Source organism: Camelus ferus, chromosome 21 (assembly GCF_009834535.1).
Source record: "Camelus ferus isolate YT-003-E chromosome 21, BCGSAC_Cfer_1.0, whole genome shotgun sequence".
Classification (NCBI taxonomy): domain Eukaryota; kingdom Metazoa; phylum Chordata; class Mammalia; order Artiodactyla; family Camelidae; genus Camelus; species Camelus ferus.
In genome coordinates, this window is record NC_045716.1 from 4956815 (window position 1) to 4984343 (window position 27529).

Genomic DNA, 27529 nt, shown 5'->3' on the forward strand with positions numbered 1-27529 from the left:
ACAGCTGCCCTTAATTTAGTTTGAGATAGTAATGCTTGGGATTGTTGTAAATATTTTAAGTGTTGAAATGTAATTCTCAGGCAAGTCACTTTGGCTTTGTTATATCGAGATGAAATAGTGTCCCATACCTAAATTAGTAGGTTTCTCCCCAGCCTATCACTCCCCAACCCCAATTCTGAATATTCCCATTTCACTTTGAAAAACATTTACAAGATAATACCTGTATCCTAAGTCTCCACTTACAGGATATTTGCTTTGGTCTAGGCAGGATCTCAAGAATCTTTGCTATCTTCATATGCCAAGCAAAGGTAATTTTTCACATGTTCACGTGAGCGGGTCGCTGGTGATGATCATGTTGGAATGACTAACGAAGTGATATGTGATTCTACGTGTTTTTATTGGTTGATTGGTATTTTTGTTTCTAGTTAAATGCAAGGTGGCAGGTGGTGGAGGGGGGCTCACCTGAATAAATACTGTAGAATTTGCTCCATGATTTAAGCATGTGCCTCCTGAAAAAATTAGGCCTGGAAAAGATGGATTTCTGAAAATATTACCTTTTTTTGTACTAATAGTAAGTGCTTGCATGGCTCTTATTATATGCCAAATACTGTTTTAAGTGTTTTATTAACATTAACCAATTTAATTCTCACAACAGCTCTGTAAGGTAGGTACTGTTGTTATTATTATCACTTTGCAGATGAGGAACTGATGCACAAAGAGGTTAAGTATGTACCCAAGAGCAAACAGCTAAGAAGTATCAGAGCCCAGTTTTGAACTCAAGTAGCCTGGCTTCAGAGTCCCTGCCTTTACCAGGAGCACTATACTGTACTCATCCATTATAAACTCTGCATGAATTAGCAGAGCCAGATCATTACCCCTGAATTAAATTCTCTCAGATAATAAAAACACCGAACCAAATTCTGGCTCTATGATCAACTTTATCCCTTGTGAATGAATTTTTTTTTTCCAGTAGTTGCAAGTACTTTAGGAATTAAAAGGAAACACTAAGTATTTTAAACACAGGAAAACTTTGATCCAAATGGAAAATTCACATTGTATCCAGTGCTAAAGCATACTGTTTTTGTTCCCATTTGGTGAGCAATTTCATTAATTTCTGGTCATACCCTGGATGGCAATGGAATAATTTCATAGCACTCTTATAGTGGTGAGTATCAATGTCAGTGGATGGTTCATCTAAGGTCAGCCTGGTTCTATGAAAGACATTAAAGGAGAGCTACATTCACCTTCCCCCTCTAGAAACCTATCTTCCCAATGGCTGGTTTGTTGCTTCTTTGCAATGGTTTCCATACTCTCTGCTTTAATTTAAAGCAAAATTTCAGTGTGGGATTTCCAAAACTGATACTCTTTATAAAGAAAACAGAGAAGCCAGAGGAATAGCTAAAGAATAATTACCAAGTTCTTCGAGAGTGTAAAAAACTGGATCAATATTAAGATGCCAAAACATGCGGGGGTGGGTAGATGACAAGTGAAAAGTGAATACTTATACATATATATGCTTATGTGTGCAGATGAAAAACATTTGTTTTGCTTGAGTCACTCTTTTTAGACAATATAAATTGAAGATGAGTAAATTTCAACTCAGAAAGAGGGTCAAAGACAGTATTTTTTTCCTCCTTTGTCATCAAAAGAAGATCTGACCACATACACCGTATATAAAGCATGGCAGTGGGCAGATTAGCTTTACTGTCAAGCAGTGTAAGGGTAACAGAAACATACGTGGTTAGATGGTAAAGGAGTTCAAGAGGCATTTATGGTAATATAATAACGAGGAATGGGGTCACAACTGCTTCTCCAATTAGACTGTAGAGAGCAGAAAACCGAGCGAGTGCAACTTGACATCATGTAATAATTTCAAAATATCACAATGAAATAACAATGTACTTTATTACTATCTCCAGGTAAATTTGTATAACTTAATTTTCACTGTAGGTCTGCTGCTGACAAGCGTATTTAAATGAATTCTCCTAGGCATTTTAGAGCTCCTCACCTGGATGGCAAGCATGGAAAGCCTTGTGCTTTTCTGATCCAACTGTGCCTGTTCATGAGCTGTGCACCTGGGGCGCTCAGTGTGACTGATAGATTTGACAGGTGGAGGTGGGACAAGGAAGGCTTTAGACCGACCAACCCCGCAAAAAGCGGTAGTGTGTAGAGCGGAAAGTGGGAGGGGTCGGCTAGGAAGGATTCAGACGTGGGAGGCCCAGGTGCCGCGAAGAAACCCAGCGGCCGAAAAACCTGAATCTGCGCTAGACGTGCCAATGAGGTGGGTACGCGGGACCCACCCTGTGGGGAGGCGGGGGCGCGTGGGCCGGCGGGGCGGGGCCGGCGCGGGGCGGGGCGGGGCCTCTGGGAAGCCCTCCCTCCGAGTGGCGGAGGTGACTGGTCGGGTGGGGGGCGGGAGACGCTCTGTCCCACGCTCTCTCAGTGCTCGGTGGTTTAAAGATGGCGGCGGCGGCAGCAGCAGCGTTGGGGGCGCGGAGCCGCGGGATGGGGAGGGAGAAGGAGAGTCTGTGAGGTGCCGAGAGGCAGCGCGGCGGCTGCCGTGAGGAGTCCCGGTGCGGAGCCGCCGGCTGCCCGACCGCTCAGGGCCGGGGCCTGGACTGGGAAGGAGAGGCCGGAGCAGCGCCTGGAGCCCGAGGCCGGAGCCGAGGAGGAATGTGACCAGGGGTCGCGGGGGCGCGGGAGTACGCGAGCGCAGGGATGGGGCAGCAGGTGGGCCGCGTCGGGGAGGCTCCGGGGCTTCAGCAGTCGCAACCCCGCGGGATCCGGGGCAGCAGTGCAGCCAGGCCCTCCGGCCGCAGGCGGGACCTGGCGGGGCGCACCGCAGAGGCCGGCTTCAATATCTTCACCCAGCATGGTGAGTGCGTCCGGGAGCCGGCGTGAGGGCGTGGGGGAGGCTGGGGGTGGGGTTGGGCCAGGGAGGGAGGCAGACAGGCAGCCCTGGGGGGTCGAGGGGTGGAGGGGTGCCCGGGAGTGGGGGCGGATCGCTGCCATCTGGGCCAGTCACGGGAGGCGAGTCACACCCCTCCCCCCTCCCGTTTCCAGCCTGGCTGGCAGCTCCTGGGAGTGAAGGAAAGAGAAGTGGTCTTAGGGACCTTGGATGGACTGTCCTCTACGCTGGGACGGGACTCTGCGCCTCCGGGAGGACGGTGGATAGTATCCCCGGGGGAGAGAGAGATAAAGGGAGGTGTGAGCTCAATCCAGGTGTTAGTATAAATCGGTTAATGAAGGGAGTTGTGCCTCGAGGGATCGGGAAATAGGAACTGAATGTCAGGACAGAGTAGCGTAGGAAGTATATGTATAAGTCAGGCGATAAGCTGTGTCAGGATAGTGAACTGTGCCCTGAAATACCCTTCTGTGGGAAAGATAAAGGTAGTATCTCAGAACTTTGAATTTTTTTTCCCCCAAGCTGGAAATGAAGGGCTTTGCCAAACCATTCTCTGTTTTTGCTTGTTTGAGTAGGACACAGTTCTCAGATGTCTCGCAGGGGTTAGAGGTTGGTGGTCATGGTTAGGACTTTGGATACGAACGTGAGTTTTCCTTCCTACTGTGTGTGCATGTATACGTAGATACTTATGTTCTTTATATAGTCTGGAACCTATTTGGGCTCATTATCAAGATACTTTTAGAGTAGTTATCTCCAAACTGTTTTGGTCATACACTCCAAATGTTTATGTATCTTTATTAGTTATATACTTGTCCTGTTGTACTGATGTGTAACTTACAGCGTACATAGAAACAGAATTTAAGAAAGGATGTGGAAAAAAAAGTGCGTAATAGGAGTTCTAGTATATTTTTTTTTTCCTACAGCCCAGTGGTTCCTTTTGTACTTTACTCTGAGCTGCACCCACACCACTCTTTAGGCGGTTTGTCTGGAGGAAGGAATAGTGGAGAGGAGGGAAAAACAAAATTAACCTTCATGGGGGTTGAAATGCCCTAAGACCTGAGAGAGGCAGAAGAGAGAGAGGTGACTTCAGTATAAAAGACTGGATAGCTGAGGTTGGATTAGAGGTAACAAATTGGGAGTTTCACTGGAGAGGAATATGGAACATAATAGAAGATAAAAGAGACAGGGTTATTCTATGTTGCATAGTGTTGGGAAGAGGAGGAAGAAAAAGAAGTGTGAATTATTCCTTAGAAATGCAGTTTTAGAGGAAGTAAAAACAGATGGTATGCAAAGAAAGAGATGGACCCTAGAAGCTGTGGCTGCTAGGTGAGTAGTGTCAGAGTTCTGGGTTTGGACTTTGTGAGTAAGCTGAATTTCTTAATGGAAAAGAGAGGTGATTTGGGGCCATTCAGACGTTACGTGTCTACTATTAAGGATGTGCGTGAAGTTCACTCCCAGGTATAGGAACATTTTATGAAGGTGCCATATACGTTAGTCTTTACTGAAATCACTTCCTGAAACACAGGTGTAAAGAATGGGTGAATAGTTTTCAGGGAAGAAATGATCCAAGTAGTTTTGCTTTATGGGAGTTGTTATTATGTGTTAAACTTGACCTAGTAGGCAATGGTGATCCTCTTTCTCTAGCATCTTTTTTCAGGACAAAAGATTTTCAGAGAAGGAAGTCATGAAGAATGGAATAGGAAGAAATTTTGAAGGATGGATAGGATTTGGATCTATGGAGCAAGAAAAAGAGGACAGACTGTGCAGGAGAAACAATTTAAGCGTGAACAATTGAAATGAACATAATTTGTTGATGGAATAGTGAGGAGACATCTGTCATGAGTGAAGCAAATCCTCCAGGAGTGAAAATCTAGAGCAAAAATTGCAAGAATCAAGTTCTGGTCCTAGATCTACCTGATTGGGTGATTTACTCACTATTTTGGGGTTTCCTTATCTGTTAAATGTTGGACTGAATGATCTCTAAAGTACCTTCTGACTCTAAGATTTTATGATTCTAATTGAGAAGCAATGGGAAGAAAACTTTGAATACTTTGGGTTATTGAAAATATGCAGAGGAGTTTATATCAGTTTACCTGACTGGCTAGTTTAATAGGGTATGTAAACAAACCAAGAATGAATAGCTGAAAGATGTGGCCTTGAGTGGAGGCAGTGGAAACAGGAGGGGTAAATTTAAGGGCTATTTCATTCATTGAACAAAGAAAAGTTTTTTGAGCACCTGTTACGTACTGAGCTCTGAGGATGTTGCTGTGAGTCTAACAAGGTCCCTGTCCTTGTGGAACTTAACAGTCTTTATGATTTGATACAGAGGATACAAGAAGAGAGACCACTTTGGAATTCTTATTAAGGGCATGAACTCTGGAGCCATTCTGCCTGGATTTGAAACCTGGCTTGGCTGCTTATTATCCGTGTGACCTGGACAAGTTATTTAACCTTTTGGTGCCTTGGATTCTCCATTTGTAAAGTGGGGATAAGAAGAATACCTGGTAATAGTAGTACCTAGACTAAATGAGTTAATATATGCAGGGCACTTAGGATAGTGCCTGGCAGGTAGTAAGGGCTAACTATGTGTTAGCTCTGATCATTACTACTAGTACTGCTGCTACTATTATTATTAAAAATAGGGGTGAGTCAAAGACTATAAGGTTTTGAAATTGGCTGTATTGACAAGTTTGGAAGTTAGAAGTTGATTGAAAGGATGAGAATAGGGGTTGACAAAGACTAGTATGAAAAGAATAGAATTTGCAAATAATATGGGAAACAAAGGTGAAGTGAGTACTGTTTTTAGATGGGTGGGTGTTTCTAAACCTCTGTAGATCAGAATGTCTCAACCTTGGTGGTATTGACATTTTGGAGTAGATAACTTTTTTTTGTGGGGGGCTGTCCTGTGTTTTGTAAGATGTTTAATTTAGCAGCATCCCTGGTCTCTACTCACTAGATGCCAGTAGCACCCCTTTGTGGAAAACACCCTCCCCTCCAGTTGTGACAATCAGAAATTGTTCCAGGCATTGCTAGATGTCCCCTGGTGAGCAAAGTTGCCCCTAGGTGAGAACCACTGCTTAGAAACACATGGTAGATTCTGAATTGAATGAATGAATTGAATTAGATTCACAAGCTTCTCGATGGACCTATCGTTTGACATTTACACAAAAAACCTGAGTCCTAGAACTGGTATACAAATCACTGTCTTGAGTTTCAGGTATTGAGATATTAGCACATAATTTCATGTATGAAAGTTAGGTCTGACAGGCTGTTGAATTTACATGTAAATTTAAATACAGATCAAATATTATATGTAGTTAGTCAGTAAAAATGTACATATGATATAGAAATGGTTTATCAGAATCAGTGATTTTTCTTGTGTAGAAAAAGGAAAAGGTATTTTCTCATTGAAAATGAGAATGGTATTTTTTGATTAATATGTGGGTAAGTTATAGTAATTTGCCTTGCCAAACATGCTTTTTGTGAATGTAATTTAAAAGGCATAAAAATAATTGGGATGTTTTTGGTGTGAGAGGGGTGAGTGCTTCGTGACTCTCTTGAACTCTGCTGTTGAACCTTCTTGGTGAGCTGATGTTCCATGACTAGTAATCTAGGGCTGGATACTTCCTTGTCTTTAATATCTGACATACCTCACAATAACTGAGTGATTTCATTTCAGCTTTACTTCCTTCTTTCACTCATTTGCTGAAAATGCTATTAAAAATTAACCTTAAAATGTGAAGTCTCTGTTTTCGCTAAGTCTCTATTTTTCTTTCAAGTGACTCTTAATTATTAAAGGACTTTAAGAAAGTGACAAAAAGGTAGGGAAATTTTTGGGATCTGAAATCACCTTGGGCCTGCCTTCCTCTGAAAGTAAATGCTATCCTCTTAAGATGATGTATCCTGATTCTTTCTTACTCTCTTCATACGGATGTTTTTCCTTCAGAGAAGCTGAACCAGAAACACAGGCCAATGCAAATGTAAAGTTTGGGTTGAGACCTCATTCTAAGCTGGCACATTTGTTTACTAGTTAGTATTTAATGACTTTTTATATTGTAATCTTCTTCATCTGACATCCTTTTTAAGACCTTTTTGTGGCTCTCTGTATCATTTTTGCCTCTGATTACAAAGTTTCTTGTTAAAAGCATGTTTTAGTAGAACTTTTATATTCTTAATTTTATGAGTCACATTGAGCTTTTTCTCATATACTATGCATATGAGATTTCAAAATACTTAAGAATGTTAACCTCATCGGCCTTAACAGATTTCTTCTGGAATAGATAAATTTGGAGCTTCACTATAGATACATTATCAAATCATATAGAACAGTTCTTAAACTTCAGTGGGGAGACCCAGATTGCTGGGTCCCACCCCCAGAGTTTCTTATTTAAGTCTGAGATGGGATTTGAGAAGTGGCATTTCTGACAAATTTTCAGGATGCTGCTGGTTGGGGGCCACACTTTGAGAACCATTGGTAATGGGAGTTTAAGAAGAGTAGCAGATCAAAAGTAATTCAAAGATTGTCAATTGTCAGAAAACATAATGTATTGACTGTCTTCCACTTAAAACAGCTTCAAAAGTCCATTTGTTCCAAGTCTAGTGTCCACATGCAAGTGTCCACTGCTTTATGCCACCTTTTTGTGGCAGGAAGAGATGCTTTGGCCTCAACTTTTTTTTTTTTTTTTTAATCTCTGAGAGTTTATATGTTGAAGGTCTGTTGAGAGATGCATTTTTGAAAGAATCTTGATTATCAGGGAAAAGGTAGGTAGGACACATAGGGTTTTGCTGACAGACTTACAGTGGGCCTTAGTCCCTGGAAGAAGCTGTGAAGAAATATTTGCCAGCTATTGAGTGCTGTGTGCCAGGCATATTGTAAGTACTTAATACCAGTTTTTTTTTTTTTTTTTCATTTAAGCTCGTAAAACCCTACTAGCTTAAATTGAGAAAGATTAGAGACCAAAGAAATTGGGATACCTGTTTGTGATTCTGTAGTTGTGGTTTAAGATGGTGCCTGGTTACCTTTGGGGGTTTATGTATGTATACATAAGTATATGTATGTGTGTGTATATGGGAAGACTTTTAGTCTTTTTCACCCCATCTCTCTTGAGATCAGTGATGAGGTTTTCAGAATGGTAGGCCAAGGTTAGATCTGTATACTCTGTGGCTGTGGATTGAGACATAGATATTATGGTCTAACAAAGGGAGTAACAGGCACTTACAATGCAATTTGAAATCTCATGGTAATGTTGAACTACTGGCTTAATTTCTAGGCTTGGTGTTACTAATACTTCTTACTTAAAGACTTTTGTATCCCCTACCCCTGCTGATATGTTACAACTTCTTTTCTACTTGTACTGGAAATCTATGTAGCCTCTTAATCCATGTAGTTTATTATTGTAGTATGCAATTTATAAGGACTTTTTTTTTTTTCCCTTTTAGGTAAGATGACAGAATTTAAAAAAAAATTAGCTTAACACTCCAGAGTATTTTCTACATTTCTTTATTCAGTTATTCTTCACTAATTGCCCATGTCACTGTCTCAGAGAGAACTTTTAGGTATAATTTAGATAGAACTGCCGACCAGAAGAATGGTGCTGCTTAAGTAGATACTGATGAGCATTCTCATGAAACAGCTAAAAAACTAGTCTTGTTCTGTGTGTCAATGAGTGGGGAAGTGTGATAGTTTGTATAACTCTTGGTTACTAATCTCTGCCTTTTTCGGTTGAGGGCATAATTTCAGTATGTGAATTTGTGGTCATTATACTAATTGGAATGATTTCTCGGTATTGTTTTCAATTGAACTTTCAGTCAAATGCATATATTAATACACATTAAACATACTACTACACCAAATTTAATTTTCGTTGCTTAAAAAAAACAAGAACTGTATTGGGCTTTTCTCCCCTCTGCTTCCTGCTGTAAATGTGCTGAGTGTGGTGGTGGTGCTGTGGGCTCCATCCATAGTGAACTCTGCCAGTATTGGCTTTTGATGCAGCAGAACACAAATCTCAGCAGGCCCAGGCAATTTATCTTCCCTGGTTTGCTTTCCAAGGAGAAGGGAGGGTTTAGAAACCTTTTACTTGATGTGGTGAAAGTCAAAGAAAATGTTCTGTGGCTTAATACAAAATACAGTATGTACACATACAGTTTTGTTAACATGTTCCTCCCTATGCTAATTCTAGCAAATTAAAATAACAATACTGAGTTAGAACTAAAGATTGCTACTTAGCATTTTGTGGTTCCAGATAATTACTAAGAAAACATTTTCCTTAAACTAGCAGTGCTAACAGGCACCCATCTGTTTCTTGTAGGAAAGAAATGTTGATACTTGAAGATTTTTGTTACAGTAGCTTTCTTTTATTAATTTTGAAATTTGCATTTTAAAATTATATAAAATTTATAGAGAGGTAGCTCAATGTAAAAAAAAAATCAATACAGAATCATACAGACTAGACTAGACATGAAACTCCTCTTTGATATTCCTACCCACAATGCATATTCCCTTATTAGAGGAAACTACTGTTCATGTTTGATGTGTATTTTCCAGAACTTTTTATGTATTTATACCTGTGAGTGTACATATTAATACTTCTCTTGCCACTTCATTAATGCAAGTAAATAATTATACTGAATGAATTTTTCCCTCCGAGATTTGTTTTTTTGCACTTAATATGTCTGGAAGAACTTTCTATGCTAGTATGTGTGTATTTCTTGTTCTTTTTAACAGCTTTATAGTGTTTCATTCTCTGGATGTATATTTTAACCATTTTGTTTAGATACCAACCACTTTCTTACTGATCAATATTTGTTTATAAGATTATTAGAGATCTCCTGTTTTTCTTCTCATATTTTTTTTTCTTATTACCAGCTTGAACCTATTTGAAATTAATATTTGAGGTTGGAACCACAATTGTTCTGATTATTGAATAGTTCATCAATTTCCACTGCTTTGAAGAGCTTTATTTCTCATATGTTAAATTCTCAAATGTACACTCTTTTTAAAATTCTCTCCATGGTTCCATTCGTCTTTATCTCTTCCTGCACATTGTTAATGAATTTTAATTATAATTGAATTATAAGCTTGAAGTATATGTGTTTATCTGGGTAACCCCCCTTACTGTGTTTTTTGTCAAAATTTATTTGGAAGTTACTGCATATTATGTCTTCCAGAGATTCTTAAGATCAGATTGTTAAGGTTTTGAAATCTTGATGAGGTTTTGTTAGTGATTGTATGGTATTACAGGTTAATTTGAAGGTGAATTGACATTGTTGCATTATTGTGTCTTTACATATAATGAAATGTTGTCCCTTTGCCAGTGTAGGTCATCTTTTGTGTCCTTAAGTAAAAGATTTTCTATTGCCTTAGTATTATTTTTGGAAATTCCTGGTAAGGCTTATTTGTGGGCATCTTATAATTTTTTTTTGTGATTCTAAGTGTAATTCTTCTGCAGTACATTTGCTAATTGCTTATTGCTAGTATATAAGTTGACTAGTGATTTTTGTTTGTCAGTCTTGGGTCTGGTTGCCTTCCTGTACTCATATTGCATCTAGTCATTTTTCCTTGAATTCTTTTTCTAGGTAGACAACCAGATTTTCTTTAGAAGTAATGTTCTACCAATACTTTTATTTTCTTAAAACTGATATTCCTAGAGAGCTTTTTTTAAAAATAAGGATTATTTTGGAAGAGTTTTAAGCTATTGTTACTATTCATCCTTATCATACGTCTATGATACATAATATACTGTAAGGCATTTAATCGAAGGAGGCGTAGTGGAGACCACCAATCCTTATTTCTTAATGAATTCTGGCTGCTATCTTTGGAAGTAATTATACATGTTTTGTCCATTTACTTTCTACAAAATAGCTAAGGCGTATGTAGTACATTTATCTCAAGTATATATATAACAGAAATGTGTACATACGCACATAAATATTATACATATATTATAAATGTGTCTTCAGAGAAATTCCCTGGTATATTTTAATAGGGCAACTAGAAAAATTATTTCTCTGCATTTTGCATAAGGAAGTGTCATTATTGGTGACTAGCATCTAGAATAAAGCTTACCATTTATATTTTCTCACTGAGGGGAATATTAAGTTTGGTAAAATACATTCCTGATGTTGACAATTCATAGTTACAGTGCTACATCAGTATTTGAGATCTTTGAGCATTGATTTTGGTAAATGTAAACCATTTAGGTATGAAAAAGGTGTATTCTGTGGATACATCTTTTCATTTCAAATCTTGCCATACTCTTTGACTGTTTATAAATTGTCTGTGTGTATTTCTCTGATAAAAATAACTGAAAAGGGTTTCCTGGTCAGAGCAAACAGCAACTCCAGGCATCTAGGAGGTGCTCTTAGAGGAATTCTGAATTCTCTCCAGATTGCATCTGGACTTGTGTTTAGCTTCTGAATCAATACATTTTTAGAACTCTGTTGATAATCCATTAGCTAACTCTAAGGCCAGATTCAGTGTGAAGTGATTAATCCTATGAAACTGAGATTTAACTTTAAGGAGATACAAAGAAAATATTTTCTTTTATAAAAATGTGTATTTATCAGAAGTTGAATTTCTGATACCAGTACACTCTGAAGTCTATTCTTAGTATATGAAGAAAGCATTTTTTTTAAAAAGGAAATATTTCAAGCATACAGAAAAGTACAGCATGTAACAGAAAGTCCAGGTACCTGCCACCCAGATTTAACAAACGTTAATGTTTTGTCACACTTTTAATAAAAGAAATAAAGCATAAAGACAGTTGAATACCCTTTGCAGACCTTTTCAACCCATTCTTCTCCCTTCGTGTCCTGAGGTTAGGTTAACACTACCCTGATGGTATTTATACCTCCCCTGCACAGTTGAATTTTATTCCACTTGTAATTATCTGTAGAGTGTGTGTGCATACCTGTGTGTGTGACAGTTTGTAGCTTTATATATCTGAAAGATTTACATAAGTTCTATACCAGATGTATCATCTTGCAACTATTTTTTTATACTGTGTGTGTTTGAGATACAATCCATGATGAAATAGTATAGCTCAGTATTCCATTGTATAACTATACTACAGTTTATTCTGAATTTTTCATATTGAGAGTAGGTTGATTACAGGTTTGCATAAAATAGATGCTTGGAGTTGCTATTTGCTCTGACCAGAAAACTCTTTTTTTAGTTATTTTTTTCACAGAAATACATGTGGACAATTTATAAACAGTCAAACAGTATGAGAAGATTTGAAATGAAAATAAAAATAGTCCCTGCCCCTCTTCCTAGGTTGGCACTGTCCAGTACGGCAGCTACTAAGCCACATATGACTGTTGAGCAAATGTCTTTTGTCTTAATTGAGAAGAGCTGTTAAAATACACACTCTATTTCAAAAACTTAGTATGAAAGAAATGAATGTAAATTTAAATATTGATTACATGTTTTAGATATATTAGATTAAATAGATTATTCAAATTAATTTTACAGATTAAAAAATTTATCCTAGCTACCAGAATATTTAAATGACATATTTTTGCTCACACTTGTGGCTCGTGTTTCTCTTGGACAGTTCTGCTTTGAATGGTAAGCTCTGAGAGCAGAAATTTGATGTTGTTCACCACCAGAGTACCTGTACTTTTAACAGTAACAGGCACAAAGTATTTAAATAAATTGATACATTCAGCAAGTAGTTCATTTAGGGATATTATACCTGTGTGTTATAATGCAGAGTTTAGTTCATAGAGGTGCTTTGAATTAACCTGAGTTTTCTTTGTGGTTACTGATTGGTAAAAAGTTACTTTAAATTTGGCTTTATTATCCAGGTAAACAGTGTATGTTTTTCCTTTCATCACCCTATTTTAAGCTAACTGCACTTTTAAGTCTTAGAATTTCATAATGTTTTCATTCTGTCTTTATCACTATATGTTTTCAATTTCTATTTAATTTCTTCTGTTATTAATCCTGCTGTTTGGAAAAATTCTAATGGGTTTGTAAGTTCTTTTATCTAATTATTTCAGGTTATCTGTTTCTTGAAATTACTAGTTGTCTTCAGTGAGGAAAGTCATCTTGTCATGGGCTGTGTTAAGGTGGCTCTAGCTCTGGCAGATTTTCTACTAAGCTGTTCCTTTTTCAAGTCTTGAGTTCATGCTTATCCTTTTATATTTATCTGTTCTTTCTTAGTAGCATGTAAAATCTTTTTACTTTAAAAATTCTTCCTCTTTTTCTCCTCCAGCTTTATTGGGATAGAATTAACACATAAATCGTGTAAGTTTAAGATACACAAATGTTGATTTGATACATTTATGTATTGCAATATGATTCCCACCATAGCATTAACTAACACCTCCATCAAGTCACATAATTACCATTTCTTTTTTGTGGTGAGAACATGTAAGATCTACTCTTTCAGCAACTTTCAAATATATGATATGGTATTATTAGTTATAATCACCGTGCTGTACATCAGATCTTCAAAACTTGTTAATCTTATAACTGAAAGTTTGTACCCTTTGATCAGTATCTCTCCGTTTCCCCCACTTCTTAGCTCTGGTTAACCACCACTCTCTTCTCTTGTTTTTGAGTTCAGCTTTTTTAGATTCCACATACAAGTGTTATCATACAGTATTTGCCTTTTTCTGTCTGACTTATTTCACTTAACATAATGCCCTCAGGTTTCATCCAAGTTGTTGCAAATGGCAGGATTTCCTTTCTCATGGCTGAATAACATTCCATTGTGTGTGTATGTGGGGGGGATATATCTCCTACATCTTTATCCATTCATCTGTTGATGAACACTTAGGTAGTGTCCATATCTTGGCTATTATGAATAATGCTTAGTGAACATGGGAGTACAGATATACCTTGGAGATCCTGTTTTAATTTCTTTTGGGTATAAACCCAAAAGTGAGATCACTGGATCATATGCTACTGCTATTTTTAATTTTTTGAGGAACCTCCATACTGTTTTCCATAGCGGCTGCACCAGTTTACATTTCCACTAACTGTGCACAAGGTCTGTTTTCTCCACGCCCTTGGGAACACTTTTCTCTCTCTCTCTCTCTCTTTTTTTTTTTTTTTTTAAATGATAGCCATTCTAACCAGTATGGTGTGATAGCTCATTGTGGTTTTGATTTGCATATCCTTGGTGATTAGTGGTGCTGAGTGCCTTCTTATATACTTGTTTTGGCCATTTATATGTCTTCTTTGGAAAAATTCCAAGGTCTATTCAGTGTTGGCCTATTTTTTAATTGAATTGTTATTGAGTTGTACAAAATTCTTCCTCTTAAAGCTTAAGAGTTTGATAGGTAGATATTTGAGGAGAAGTCTGTTTTAAATAATTATTTCTGAACCTTTATGTAATGTACCACCTATCTCTGGATTTTGGTTGTCCTTCTAGTTTCGGAAATTTTGACTGATCCCTAGTTTCCACCTTGTTTGCCTTTTCTATTTCCTCTTGTTATACTTATAGATTAGTTCTCATCGATCATTTTTCAATACCTCACCATTGGTTTTTCATTATTATGAAGTTTCATCAAATTTATTTCTGATTTACTGGTGTTGAACCATTACATACTCTGCTGTGGTCATTTCTTCTACCTTAGCAGTTTCCTGCAGGTAATACGTGTGAGTAGGACTCTTGGCTGCAAGTAGTAGAGACCAACTACAGTTTGTGTAATACGTAGAAGATTTATATGGGGATAGTGGAGGCTCTAGGACAGGAATGCAGCCAGGCCGGCCCAGAAGCAGGAAGTGGAAAGCTGCTGGGAAGCTAGGCAGTATTTATTTTCTGTCTCTTGTTTTGGCTTCTGTTTGTTCACTTGTTCTTCTCTCTTAGACATTCAATTTGTACCATACTTTCCTTTTTTTTTTTTTTTTTTTGGTACTCTCTTCTCTGATCAAAAGGACGGTCTACAGTAAACTTTGATTTCTTAGTCTCAGTTCCAAATTTCTGGGAGAGTTGCTGTGATTGGTAGTCAGATCATTTCTGTAATATTGACATTTTGGGCTGAGTGATTCTTTGTTGTGGAGGTTGACCTGTACATTGTAGGGTGTTTAGCTGCTTCTCCAGTCCTACCACCTGAATGCCAGTAGCATTCACCTTCTGACTGTAACAACCAAAAAGTGTTTTTAGATAGTGCCAAAATCCCCTTGGGGGTAAAATCACCCCTGGTTGAGAACTGCTAATCTAGAATGTATTCGGCTGCTCAGGGCCTACCACTGTGTGAGAAGGATGTTTCAGGAGGGTCTTTGTGAGCTAGGCAGATATTCAAAATGTCTGATAGGTATTTTTAGTTTTCTGTAGCAACTATAAATTTGACACCGTTTTTCATTATTGTTACTTGTTCCTTTTTAAAATAATTTTTTCTCATTTAAAGTATTTGGTATTAACATGTTTCTTATTAAAATCTTCAGTTGAAGTTGTAGAGTACATTTAGTCCTTGGCAAATAAGTGATGAAAATGGGTCTCAAAATAAGGCATGTCTAACTCTGAAACCTGTGCTTTTAACCATTATGCTATAATAGCTAGCATAACAGCATTGGGAGAGGATTGGGTGCTTGTGTCTGGACACTTTATTCTTCTGTATCATTTACTCCTGGAACAAGCCTGGAAGCTACGCATATTTCCTGGTTTTACAGATGAAGATGGGTAGTTGAGAGAGACTGTCTCCTGCCTTAAGGCCACATAACTAGTAGGAAGAAGAGCTTGACTTAAGTTTTGTGGTGCACCTAAAGGAAGATATTCTGCACTGATGCTCTACTGTCTTCTCAAAGCTTTCATGACAATAAAATAGAAGGAAAAATATATACAATTCACTTTATTAAGGATTAATAGATATTACTGTTTTGTTCATTTTGAGACTAGCCTTCATATTACTAGTTTTGTGCCTTCTCAGGTATTTTTTAGAATTGAATTTAGAAGAATATTAATAAAAGAAAGCTAGATAATTACTCTTACCAGGAGAATATTTCTTTAAAAAACTGTATTTCAGAGATTACTGATCTACCAGGAATGACTTTGTGTTTGCTCCCTGGTGTAAACAGATTTTTTACACTTGCAATTCTTGAAGCTTTTGGGTTTTCTAGTTGAGTGCTTTCAATTATAACATCAGTCAGTGCTGCAGCCATTTATAAGCATGCTGTTAATAGCATGGACTCTGGTGTTAGACTGTGTGGGTTTAGATCCTGGATTAAATTTATGGTTTAACATACCAATATCTTGACATAGGTAGAAAATAAATAACTTGCCTAGGAATACATATTTTTAAAGGTCTCTTAGGGCTCTTAATTTTTTAATGTGTCTGTTTCCTCATCTGTAAAATAGTCATGCTAATACTTGCCTCATAGAGTTGTGAGAATGCAATAGTAGTTACGTGTAAAATTCCCAGAGGGTGCATCATGAGTGGTAAGTACTCAAAAAGTGATAGCTGTTAATATTTTTTAAAGTTGCCTTTCTAACCTTTATATCAGTTAATATACTTCAGTTTCAAAAGTTCTAAATACATTAAAAAATAATTATTGTAATGTTAAGGTTGAGATAATTTTGAGACCTTAATATAAGATAGTATATTGTATTTAGGCTTCTTCTGTACCTAGGTTTAATTCCCACAATTCAGTGCTTCTAGATACATAGAGAAGCATAGCGTGTGGTTTTACTTTATTTTAGTACAATTATCAGCATTCTAATTGGGTATTTACAGCACTTCACTTAGATAAATCACATTCATTCTTTCCTCTCTCACAAAGGGCAATTAAAAATTATCCTAATATACCTTCTCACTCGTACGAATAGAAAAACTAGTTGTAGAGGCCTTAAGAAAAGAAAGAAAAAGGGGATGGTGAACCAGTGGAGCTAATTCCAGTGGAAGGGTGTGTTGTATGTGGGTACCCTGGGGATTGTGACACTCCATGATAGGAATCATTGTACAGCTGGGCCTCATGGAAACTGGAGCTGGTAAGCCATTAGAAATTAAGACTGCATACTCCATCTTTCTCTTTCAGGGGCTGCAAGGTTTTGGCATCTTTCTTACTCTGTGCATCTGTTCAGTTTTCCTTTCTTCCAGCTGGCTTTCTCAGTTTCAGCTTGTAGTATATGGAGTGTAATGGCTGCTCAGCTTCTCTTTATCATGACAACTCTCAGTATTTTCTTTTGGCATTTATCCCTGCTGCTGAATGGCTCAGTATTTTTCTCTTGTAAAATTTAAATCATTTGTTTATTTAGTGAATGCTCAGTACCTTTGGATGGTTCAAAAGTCAAGCGGTATGGAAGTGTTTCTGTCCCCCTCTTTTCCCTGGCCACTCAGACTTGGCAATCCAGAATACCACTTGCTTGTGTATACTTCCCCAGCCTTTTTTTTTTAAGACCAATGGAAGCATAGAGGCATATTATGTATACTGTTCTACACCTTCCTTTTTTAAATTTATTTTGGAAATTCTTCCATGTTAGTAAATAAAGAACTTGCTTTAAAAAAAAACTGCATAGCATTATATTGGATGGATGAATTATATAATTAGGTTGTTTTCAAACAGTGCTGCAGTGAAAACTCTTATATGTATTGTTTTAATATGTTAGTTGTAGCTATAGAATAAATGCCTTGAATTGGACTTGCTGACAGAAAGGATATAGGGATTTCAAAATAACCACTTAGTGAATAAACTGTCTTTATCCACCTTTTTGTATACTAAAATCCTGTGTGCATTTGATTCTATTTCTGAATTTTCTGGTCTTCTGTTGATTTACCTGATTATGTGTCAGCATCACACTGTTTTAATTATTGTGTTTTTGTAATGTGTAGTATCGCATGGTGACTAAGGATATATAGACTTGTGCTAAACTGTCTTGCTTTAAATCTTAATCATTTCTTTAGCTGTGTAATCTTGGGCCAGTTACTTAACATCCCTGTAATTCATTTTCCTTATTTGTACAGTGGAGATAATGATACCTATCTAGTAAGATTGTGATGAGCATTAAATGAGTTAATTTATATGAAGTGCTTAGAATAGTGTTTGGCAAGTAGTTAGTGCTATGTAAGTATTAGCTCTTTATTGTTGCTGCCATTCATTAGGGCTAGTTCTTCATTGCTTTTTATTTTCAGAATATTCCTGCCTATTCATGCTTGCTTATTTTATTATATTAACTTCAGAATCAGTTGGTTTGTCTAGTTAGAATAGACTAGGTTATGGGTTGGTAACGGCAACTCCTCCCCACCCCAGTCTTAGTGGATTAACACATCAAAAGTTTGTTACACTACCTGTTCAATGTAGATCAGTGTGTGTGGTGGGGGAGGGGGGTCTGCCTATCTTTTGTCACCCAGATACCCAGGCTAACAGAGTCTTCCTCCATCATTCTAGAATGCTGGCAGTTGAAATGCAGAGGGAAAGAGAGAATGGTGAATCAAGTACTAGTGGAAACTTTAAAAATCAAAAGGGACATACGTCACTTCCTCTTATATTTCATTGGGCAAAGCAAGTCGTTTGGCATGACATTGTGTCAAGGGGACATGTCAAGGGGAAGGTGGAGTTTTGCAATGTGCCTAGGAGGGCAGCTAGAAATATTTGATGAAGAACAGTAGTGACTAACTTACTTTGCTCTGTTGGTTGCTAAATATTGGGTCACTCTGTGTTATATGCAACACACTAACCACCCCTCCCCAGCCCCCGGAGAGAAAATCCAAATTTCTATCTCGTAACTATGTTGAGCTCAAACTCTAGAGTCTCTGGGTGATATTCAGAGGAGGTTCCTTATGGTCCAGACACCTGTGAATGAAAAGGTTAAGTTATCAGCTAGTCTATTAAAAAAGCATCCTATTAGTATTTTCTCAGGCTCTGTAGTGGTTGTGGAAAGGGAGATGTAGGAAACTTAGACTTTTAATTCTACCTGTGTTTATATTATTTATTTTTTACAGTAAGCAGATGTTATGTAAACAGAAATATCTTAAGATAACCTACCATAAGAGAATTCTCTTATCTCCTATTTATACTAAATTAAATAATGTATAATGCGTGGCACAGCCAGAGCTGGACTTTAATGTAAGACGTTACCTAGCCCACCGTGCTTTCCAGTATACCGAGCTGTCTTTCTTAATGCATGGGCTTCTGTGTTGTAGCTTGTTTTTTTGTTATTTGCAATGAATATAGAACGGAAAAAAGCAGCTTACTTTGAGGAGGATGATTTTTAGGAAAATAATGGTAGTGAAGAATGATCTAAGACAGTTACCTAGAGAGGAGGACCTCAATGAGAGGACAGTCTGTACTAATACGGAGGGTGATGGTGCATATTAACTGGTTTCTAACTTGATCTTTCCTGGAGTGTTTAATTTATTTACTTTTGGTCATTACGTTTGATAGGGACAGCTTACAAAGCAAGCAGAAGAATGGCCAAATGTGTAATGTTTGTATTTTATAGTATTTGTCCAGGTATAAAATGTTTATTTAATACAAAGATCTTACTTCTTCGTTAAACTAAAATAAAGTTTGGGGGAAAAGCCATTTATTTACTACTCATTTCCTTTATTTCTTTAAAGGGAAAGGAAAAAAATATTTTTTTCTTATTACTAAAGCAGTATATTTCATTACAAGAAAAAAGAATGTAAGCAAAAAGTAAAACAAAACAAACCCCCAAACCCACCTTCCTTTTTAGAGACAACAATCATTGAAGTTCTGATGTGTATTCTTTTAAGCCCTCCTTCATATAATTTGTGTTGTTAACCAAAAAGTATATAAAAATACATGCAGTTTTTTGTTAACTATCTTTTTTTCGCTTTATATATTTTGAAACTTGTAAATCTTAAAGGAGAAAGAGTTTTTTGATCTTGTTTTTAGAACTTCTTTTGCATTTACTCCTCCTCACACTATTTAACATCCAGACTTTTGTCTTATACTTTTTATTGTTATTCCTGTTTCCTTAGTTAGATAAGTTCCTCATTAAAGACTTCTGTATTCATTCTTCTGAGCTCATATTAAGTTTGTTTAAGGACAGGATACAGTAATGGAAGAGATTATAGGGAAAAAAGAAGACATTTCAGCAGTTATTTCAGGGTACAGATCAATAACTAATTCACTTATAATCCAGCATTGCTTAATTTGCTGATATAACCCCAAAGTAAGAAAGTACAAATTTGTATACATATATTTAAAAACTGTTCCTTTTTTTTTAAGCTGAAGTAAAATATTCCTATGATGTTAATTTTTTAATATGACCCTTTGAATAGAACATACTTAGTCTGAGGCATTAACTTGAAAATAAAAATGTGGAGGAGGACAGCAAGGTTGTATTCTGTTCCTTTTAAAATGTCATGAGTTTAACTTCTTTCAAGAAGAAGAAAGCGTGGGTTTACTGTCTAGTTTTAGGTGGTGATTTATAAAAGAATAGCACAGCCACAATGTTAACAGCTAATTTGTAAATGTACATATTAATTAGAAATTTGTAGAAATGTAATGGAACTGGGGCCCACTTTTTTCCTTTTCCTTCTTAAAAAAGTATATTAACAGTTATTGAGTATGTTGCAGTATAAATGATCAGTAATATCTACTGAATTGCATCAAATGCTTTTATCCCAGCATGCTAAGACTAATTTTTTACTGTCTTTAAATCTTAAAAGGATTTTTTTTCTCACAAGTACTCTCCTTAAGGATAGATACACTTTATACACGAAGTTATGATTAATTTCTGTATCTGTGGCTTGTAAAAGAGTTTTAAAAGTTGGGCATAAGTGTCTGATAAGTTATAAAAAACATATAAATCTCAGGAAAGGAAATTTTAGTTAAAATAGCAGGAAATTAGGACACATTTTGGGTAGAAAACAGAGATTGCCAAAAACAAAACAAAATACTGTTTCTGAAAGGAACATCTCAGTGCAGAAAAGACTGAATGTAGCAGATTTGAGACTGATAATCCTTAGAACCCCCCTGCTTGTAAGGTTGGCCCTTTGCTGGCGTCTGGGAACTTGGATTTTGGGAGAGTTTCTACTGTTCCCAGAACCGAGAAGAGTGGCTCACTATATCTAAACTGTTAGTACAACAATGTGGTTTAGGCTGAACACCTGTGCTCCGTCTGGCAGCCTGGAGTTTAGCTAGTCGTAGGTAGAGGGGATCTGTGTGACAAGCCCCTGAGGAAGACCTTGGGTACTGAACCTCTAAGGAGCTTACCCTTTAGACTACATTTTACACCTGTTGTTAAAACTCACTGCTGGAGGAGTCAAGTGTGACTCCCCTGGGAGAAGACTCTTGGAAGCTTGTACCTGGTTTCCTGTGGACATTGCTCCTTCTGCCTTTTTCCTTTGCTGATTTTGCTTTTTATCCTTTCACTTTAATAAAATCATTACTATGAGTCCAACTATGTGCTGAGTCCTCCTAGTGACCCACTGAGTCTGGGAGTGATCTTGGGGACCCCCCGACACAGCAGTGAATCAAATAAATTTATAACTGGACTCTACCATGCTTATATAAAGCTTCTACATGAGGGTATCCAATAGGTAGACGTCACTTTTTTGATTTAAGTTATGTCTGAATAGGGTAGTAGATAGAATAAGTGAAATTAGAAGTAAGTTTGGGGTCTATAGGAGAGGGAGAAAAGCTCTTAATCTGTGTTGGAGAAACTTCTGTCCAGGGTTCTATTTTTGTAAAACTGTATCGTGGTGTCGGGCTATCTGCTAAGGTTCTGTACTTTATAGAAATACATTATTCTGAAAGGAGAGCTTAAAGTGAGACAACAAATGTGACTCAAAGCACTGTGATGTAGAAAGTACAGGGGTTTTGACACTAGGCAGTTTTGGGTTAGAATTGTGGTTTGTTAACTAAATGGTTTGAACTTATTTCCTCCCCATTATAAAATGAGGTTGAGAATACCTGCTGTATGGGTGGTTTGGTAATTAATTTAAGATAATGTATACAAAGCTTCTACTACTATGTTTTGCTCATAATGATTTAAAAATTGTTAGTTTACTTTTTATTCTCTTCCAGATGTAGAGACATTAGAGAAATTTTAAAGGGGAAAAAGGAAAGAAGGTGAAAGTCGTTTTTCTCTTATTGGTTTGATGTGAGATTGGGTAGGAAGGTCAGTGAGGAGAGAAGAATCATTAGGTTTTAGAAAATGAAAATTTTAAGTTTATCTCCAAAATCACCCAGTGGAAATTTCGTCATTTATTTTAAGAACTATCTTAAGTACAAAGTTAAGAGGGGCTAGGAAAGGCATAGAAACTTTATGAATGTTTTCTTTTATGGTGAGGTCGTCATGATTTATTTGACCTGTGTGTTAGTAAGTTTTAGTAACTGATTAAGCACATTCAGCGTCTGTTCTCTCATTATGAATACTTCTAGGTAATAATGAGACAATTTGGACTAATTTATAGGCATGATTTCCTGTTATGATTTTTAGAATCAGTGTTTAGAAATAGTGGCATCTTAAAACAGAATTGTATAAATCTGGTGTATGTATGTATTTTTGTTCTTTTTAAGCTTTTTTTATTTTGAAATTTAGAATTACTGAATACTTGCAAGAAAAAATTAGTAACTCTTTTACTCTTTGCCCAGTTTCCCCGATTGTTAATGTTTTGTTTCATTAGTTTTATTATATTCCCTCCTTCCCTCTTTACCTTTTCCTCCTTCACCTCCTCTCCTTAACCAGGGGTATGTATCAAAATCATCTGCAGACTATTAAAAAAAGAAATGAAAATGTGTTCCTCCTGAACCAAGCAGGTGTATTCTGGAAAAAACAAACACCCTCCCTGGTGATAGGCACATCAGATTAAGACTTAGTTCACTGTAAGTTTATTTATTTTTTTGCTGGGGGCAGAGAGGCCCTAGATTAAAGTACTAGGCTAACTAACTCTCTGAGCCTTGAAGTATATCTGCTTTAATGTTCACCTTTCTCAATGTATTATTCTATTTTCCCCGAGGTCCATTATTGCTGTTGAGAAGTTAGCTGTCATTATAATTATGGGGTCAGCCTGTCATCTCTTTCTGGTGGTTTTGTAAATCCTTTGTCTTCAGTATTTTGCACTTTCACTACAAAGTAACTACTAAGTGTTAGATTTCTTATTATTTATCCTGCTGGTGATTCTTTGTGTTTTCTGAAACTTCAGCATTCTTGAAAAGTCTCAGTAATTGTAGCTTCAAATATTGCCTGTTTCCCCATATTCTCTACTCTTTTCTTTTTAAACATTATTTAAACATATGTTGGACTTTTTGTTCTGTTCTCATACTGCTTAACGTCTGTTCCCTATTTCCAGTTGTTGTATCATTGTGCTACATTGTGTGTATTTCTTCAGAATACTGTTTATCTGATCTAATCAGCTGTTTAATCCATCCATTGAACTTCTGATTTCGGTGATTATATTATTTTCCATTTCTGCAAGTTCTATTTGATTCTCTTTAAAATGTCTTTTTAAAAATTTAAAATTATGCATATACAGAGTATAAAATTTACCATTTTAACACTTTTTAAGTGTACAGTTCAGTGGCATTAAGTACATTCATATTGTGTAACCATCACCACTGTCTATCTCCAGAATTCTTTTCATCCTGCAAAGTTGAAACTCTGTACCTATTAAACAATAACTCTTCATTTCCCCTTCCTCCAGCCCCAGCAACCACCATCCTACTTTGTCTCTATGACTGACTACTTTAAGTACCTTATATAAGTAGAATCATACAATATTTGTCCTTTTGTGATTAGTTTATTTCATTTAACAATGTTCTTAAGGTTCATCCATGTTGTAGCATGTGTCAGATGATATTTCATTGTATGCATTTCCACATTTTGTTTATCCATTCACCTGTCAATGGAAAGCAACTTGCGTTGCCTCCACCTTTTGACTACTGTGAATACTAATACTATGAACACTGGTGTACAAATAACTCTTTGAGACCCTGCTTTAATTTCTTTGGGGTATGTATCCAGAAGTGGATCATATGGTAAATCTGTATTTTTTGAGAAGTTGCCATACTATTTTCCTTAGTGGCTGTACCATTTTACATTCCCACCAATAGATAGTACATAAGGCTTCCAGTATTAACACATCTTTGTTAACACTTATTTTCTGTTTTTTTGGTAGTAGCCATACTAATGGATGTCAGGTGATATATCATTGTAGTTTCAGATTGCACTTCCCTGGTGATTAGTGATGTTGAGCATCTTTGCATGTACTTGTTGGCCATTTATATATCTTCTTTGGAGAAATGTCTATTCAAGTCTTTTGCCCATTTTAAAATCAGGTTAATTTTTTTTTTTTTTGACTTGTTCCTTTTTGGTAGTGTCTTTTTCTTCATTTACTATCATCTCCTTTTTTCTTTAAACATATGCAACATATTAATTATATTTGTTGCTGAGTGTCCAGTTACCCCGGAGGTTAGCAGCTTAAAACAACCAATATTTATGACCTCACATGATTTATTGGTATCAGATGTCTAGATGTTCCTTAGGATGGTGGTTCTGGCTTAGGGTGTCTTGTGAGGTTTTAGTGAAGCTTCCAGTTGGAGCTGCAGTCATCTGAAGGCTTGTCTGGAGCTGGAGGATCTATTTCCAAGATGGTTCATGCACATGGTTGCTGGTGGTTGGCTTCAGTTCTTTGCTCCGTAGGCCCATCTGCAGGGCTGTCTGAATGTCCTCGTAGTATGGCAGTTGGCTTCCCCCAGAGCAAGTAATCCTAGAGAGAGTGAACAGAATGCCATAGTACCTTTTATGACCTAGTCCTGAGTCACACGACTTCACTTCCATCTTACTCCCTTTGTTAGGAGTGAGTCCCTAATTCTACTCAAAGGGTAAAGAATTAAGCTCTGCCTCTTGAAGAGTGGGATATCAAACAATCTGACAAGGAATAAATTAGACCAACTCTAGTACGGTATAATGCTAATAATGAAGTGTTTTTAACAAGGAAATAAAACTCTATAAGGAATAGTCTTAGATGACAGAAGCAAATGTTATCTCTGATGGGTTTAATGGGGCCAATAGTAATAGTATTTACACGTGGCCAACAGTGTTCTAAGTGGTTTACACATGTATCACTTAATTTTCACAACAACCTTGTAGGATAGTAGAACCCTCTAAATAACCTAATAAAATGAGCAGCCATTTCTTAAGTAAATCAACAAAAGGTGGGATTCATATTGCTGTGAGAAGCAATAGTAGTGGAATTTTATCAGTCAGGGAGGTGGATGTTGATTTAGTTGATATGAAGGATGGGTAGTAATTAAATGTTAGTGGATAGGAGTGGGGAAGAGTGTTTCATATAGAGGGAACAGAATGTATAAAGACCATGTGGATGGAAGAAGCATGGTAGCATTGTTTTCAGTATATTCAAGTATGATTGAAAAGGCTTTGTATACTTTGTATTCTTCATTAGATTTAACTTGATTACTTGCAAAAATATGAAATAATTATTTGTATATGGAGTGTTTATACCTTTAAAAATTTGTTTTTTAGTCATTATTCTACATGTTGTCAGAAATTATGATATGTACAAACATTAAACATTTCAAGCCTTTATTAGTAGTTTCTTTAATTCATTTTTTGTAGCTACTGGCTCTTTAGAAAGTACTCTGCTTAATCATAATTTGATTATTGATATTTAGATCAGTGAGATAATTTGAATGATTTTCTTAATAATGTCTCTTGTTTTAAATTATATTGTTAGGAAACTGTTAAAGAGGATTGATTTTAAATTTCCAAATTCATGTTCATTTTATATAATAATTCTTAGAAGAGATTATATTTGGAACATTGTAAACAATATTTATTTTATCAAGTAAGAGCTTTAGTTCTGTCTTTCAGGGCCCCCACTGAATTCAAAATTACAAAATAAGTATTTGCTTTGATCATGGAAAAAGATACACTTTTGAGGTAGGATTGTTAGTGTATTTGTTATGATCAAAGACTTATATAAGTTCAATTTAATAACCAAAAAAACTGTTCCTCACCAGTCCACTAGGGGATACTCCAGTACTTAGGAAGAAAATCCAGTTGCTGTTATAGTTTAAAAATTATCTTATACTTAATAAAATTATTACTTTCCTGCTTGCTTACATTAAAAAAAAGACTTTTTAGGACTGGTTTGGGTTATTAATTTGACAATAATATTCATCTCTGGAAAAATTTGCAGCATTTTTTTCAGCTTTATTAAGGTATAATAGACATGGGAATTGTACGTACTTTTTTTAATAATATGTTTTTATTTATTTATTTTATTTTTGGAGGAGGGGGAGGGAGGTAATTAGGTTTATTTATTTATTTATTTATTTATTTATTTATTTTTAGAGGAGGTACTGGGAATTGAACCCAGGACCTCATGCATGCTAACTAAGCATGTGCTCTACTGCTTGAGCTATACCCTCCCCCACCCCAAAATATTTAATTAAGACACCAAGTTGTTTGTTTGATATGTTTTGATGTATGTTGCTGATACAACATGTGTGATGTTTCGGTATATATACATTGTGAAATGAACACCACAATCAAGCTAATTAACATATCCACCTCACATAGTTGTCATTTTCTTTGAGAGTGTGTGTGTGTGTGGTGCGAACACTTAAGACCTACTCTCTTATTAGCAAATTTCAAGTATACAGTACATTACTGTTAACTCTAGTCACCATGTTGTACATTAGACCTCCAAAATTTATTCATCTTGCATAATTGAAAATTTGAACCCTTTGACCAACATCTCTGATTCCCTCTCTCTCCAGCACAACCACCATTCTGTTCTGTTTCTGAGTTTGACTACTTTACACTCAACATATAATTGAGATTATGGAATTTGCTGCATTTTTTATAGTGTGGAAATTCACCTTGCGATTTGTTGGCCACTTTTTCTGGTGGTGGTGCCTCAGACTGAGCACTTTAGAAAAACTGTTTTTTTTTTTCCCTAGTATATGGGAAAGTAATGGTTCTCATTTGTTTTGTAAATTGTGCTCTCACTTGAAGGTCAGAAAAGCTATTTGGTTTGAATTTATTATACTTTTATCCATTATATCATGTATAATAACATATATACATCTTAGAAAGCGTGAAATATGACTTTAGATGTACATAATGCAGAGGCTAATTCAAGTTATTGAATTGTTGTTAAAAATACTCAACAGACTAATATTATCTTGATTTCTTTCTAGTAATTTAAGTAGACACAATGCGATTACTTACTACTCTAAAGAAAAATGTATAAAAAGTTGAATTCCATTTTTAGAATAGTGAAGTTTCAAGGAAAGAATGTAGGCTCTTCTGTTTATTAGGGAAAGGTTATCAGGCTCAGTGTTTCCAAAAATACTTCGGTTAACCAAAATTTTATTCTTTATTTTTCCTCAGTGATTTTTTAAATTTCGTCTACTAGATATGATTGTATGAGTTTTCTACATGACATGAATTTCATTCCTATATGCCTCAAACTTAGATTCTTAAAGATAAAGTGACTTGTCACAGTTAATTCATCAATTCACCTGATTTCTATTTATAAATACTCAAGTGGGTGAAATCATGTGCCATCATGATAGCACAATCTGGGAAATGGAAAATCAGGCAGCCTTGGATAAGAACAAGTATATGTATGTATTTGTCTATTGAAAATAAAGATGGTATAGGAATTACTGAGAGTTTGTTTTAATTCGAGCTTGGATAATAATTTTATAGGATATTATGGCGATAACAATGT

The 27529-nt window shown here is 36.3% G+C and overlaps 1 protein-coding gene across 4 annotated transcripts in view; it reads left to right on the forward strand.

Moving 5' to 3' along the window:
- The first annotated feature begins 2435 nt into the window (after nt 1-2435).
- ABL2 (ABL proto-oncogene 2, non-receptor tyrosine kinase) overlaps nt 2436-27529 on the forward strand; it is a 94314-nt gene continuing 69220 nt past the window's right edge. For all 4 annotated transcript variants that reach the window (XM_032463651.1, XM_032463654.1, XM_032463653.1 and 1 more), the window contains exon 1: nt 2436-2875. In XM_032463651.1, the coding sequence (XP_032319542.1) occupies nt 2719-2875 (157 nt within the window). In that variant the 5' untranslated portion in view covers nt 2436-2718. The remainder of the gene's footprint in view (nt 2876-27529) is intronic.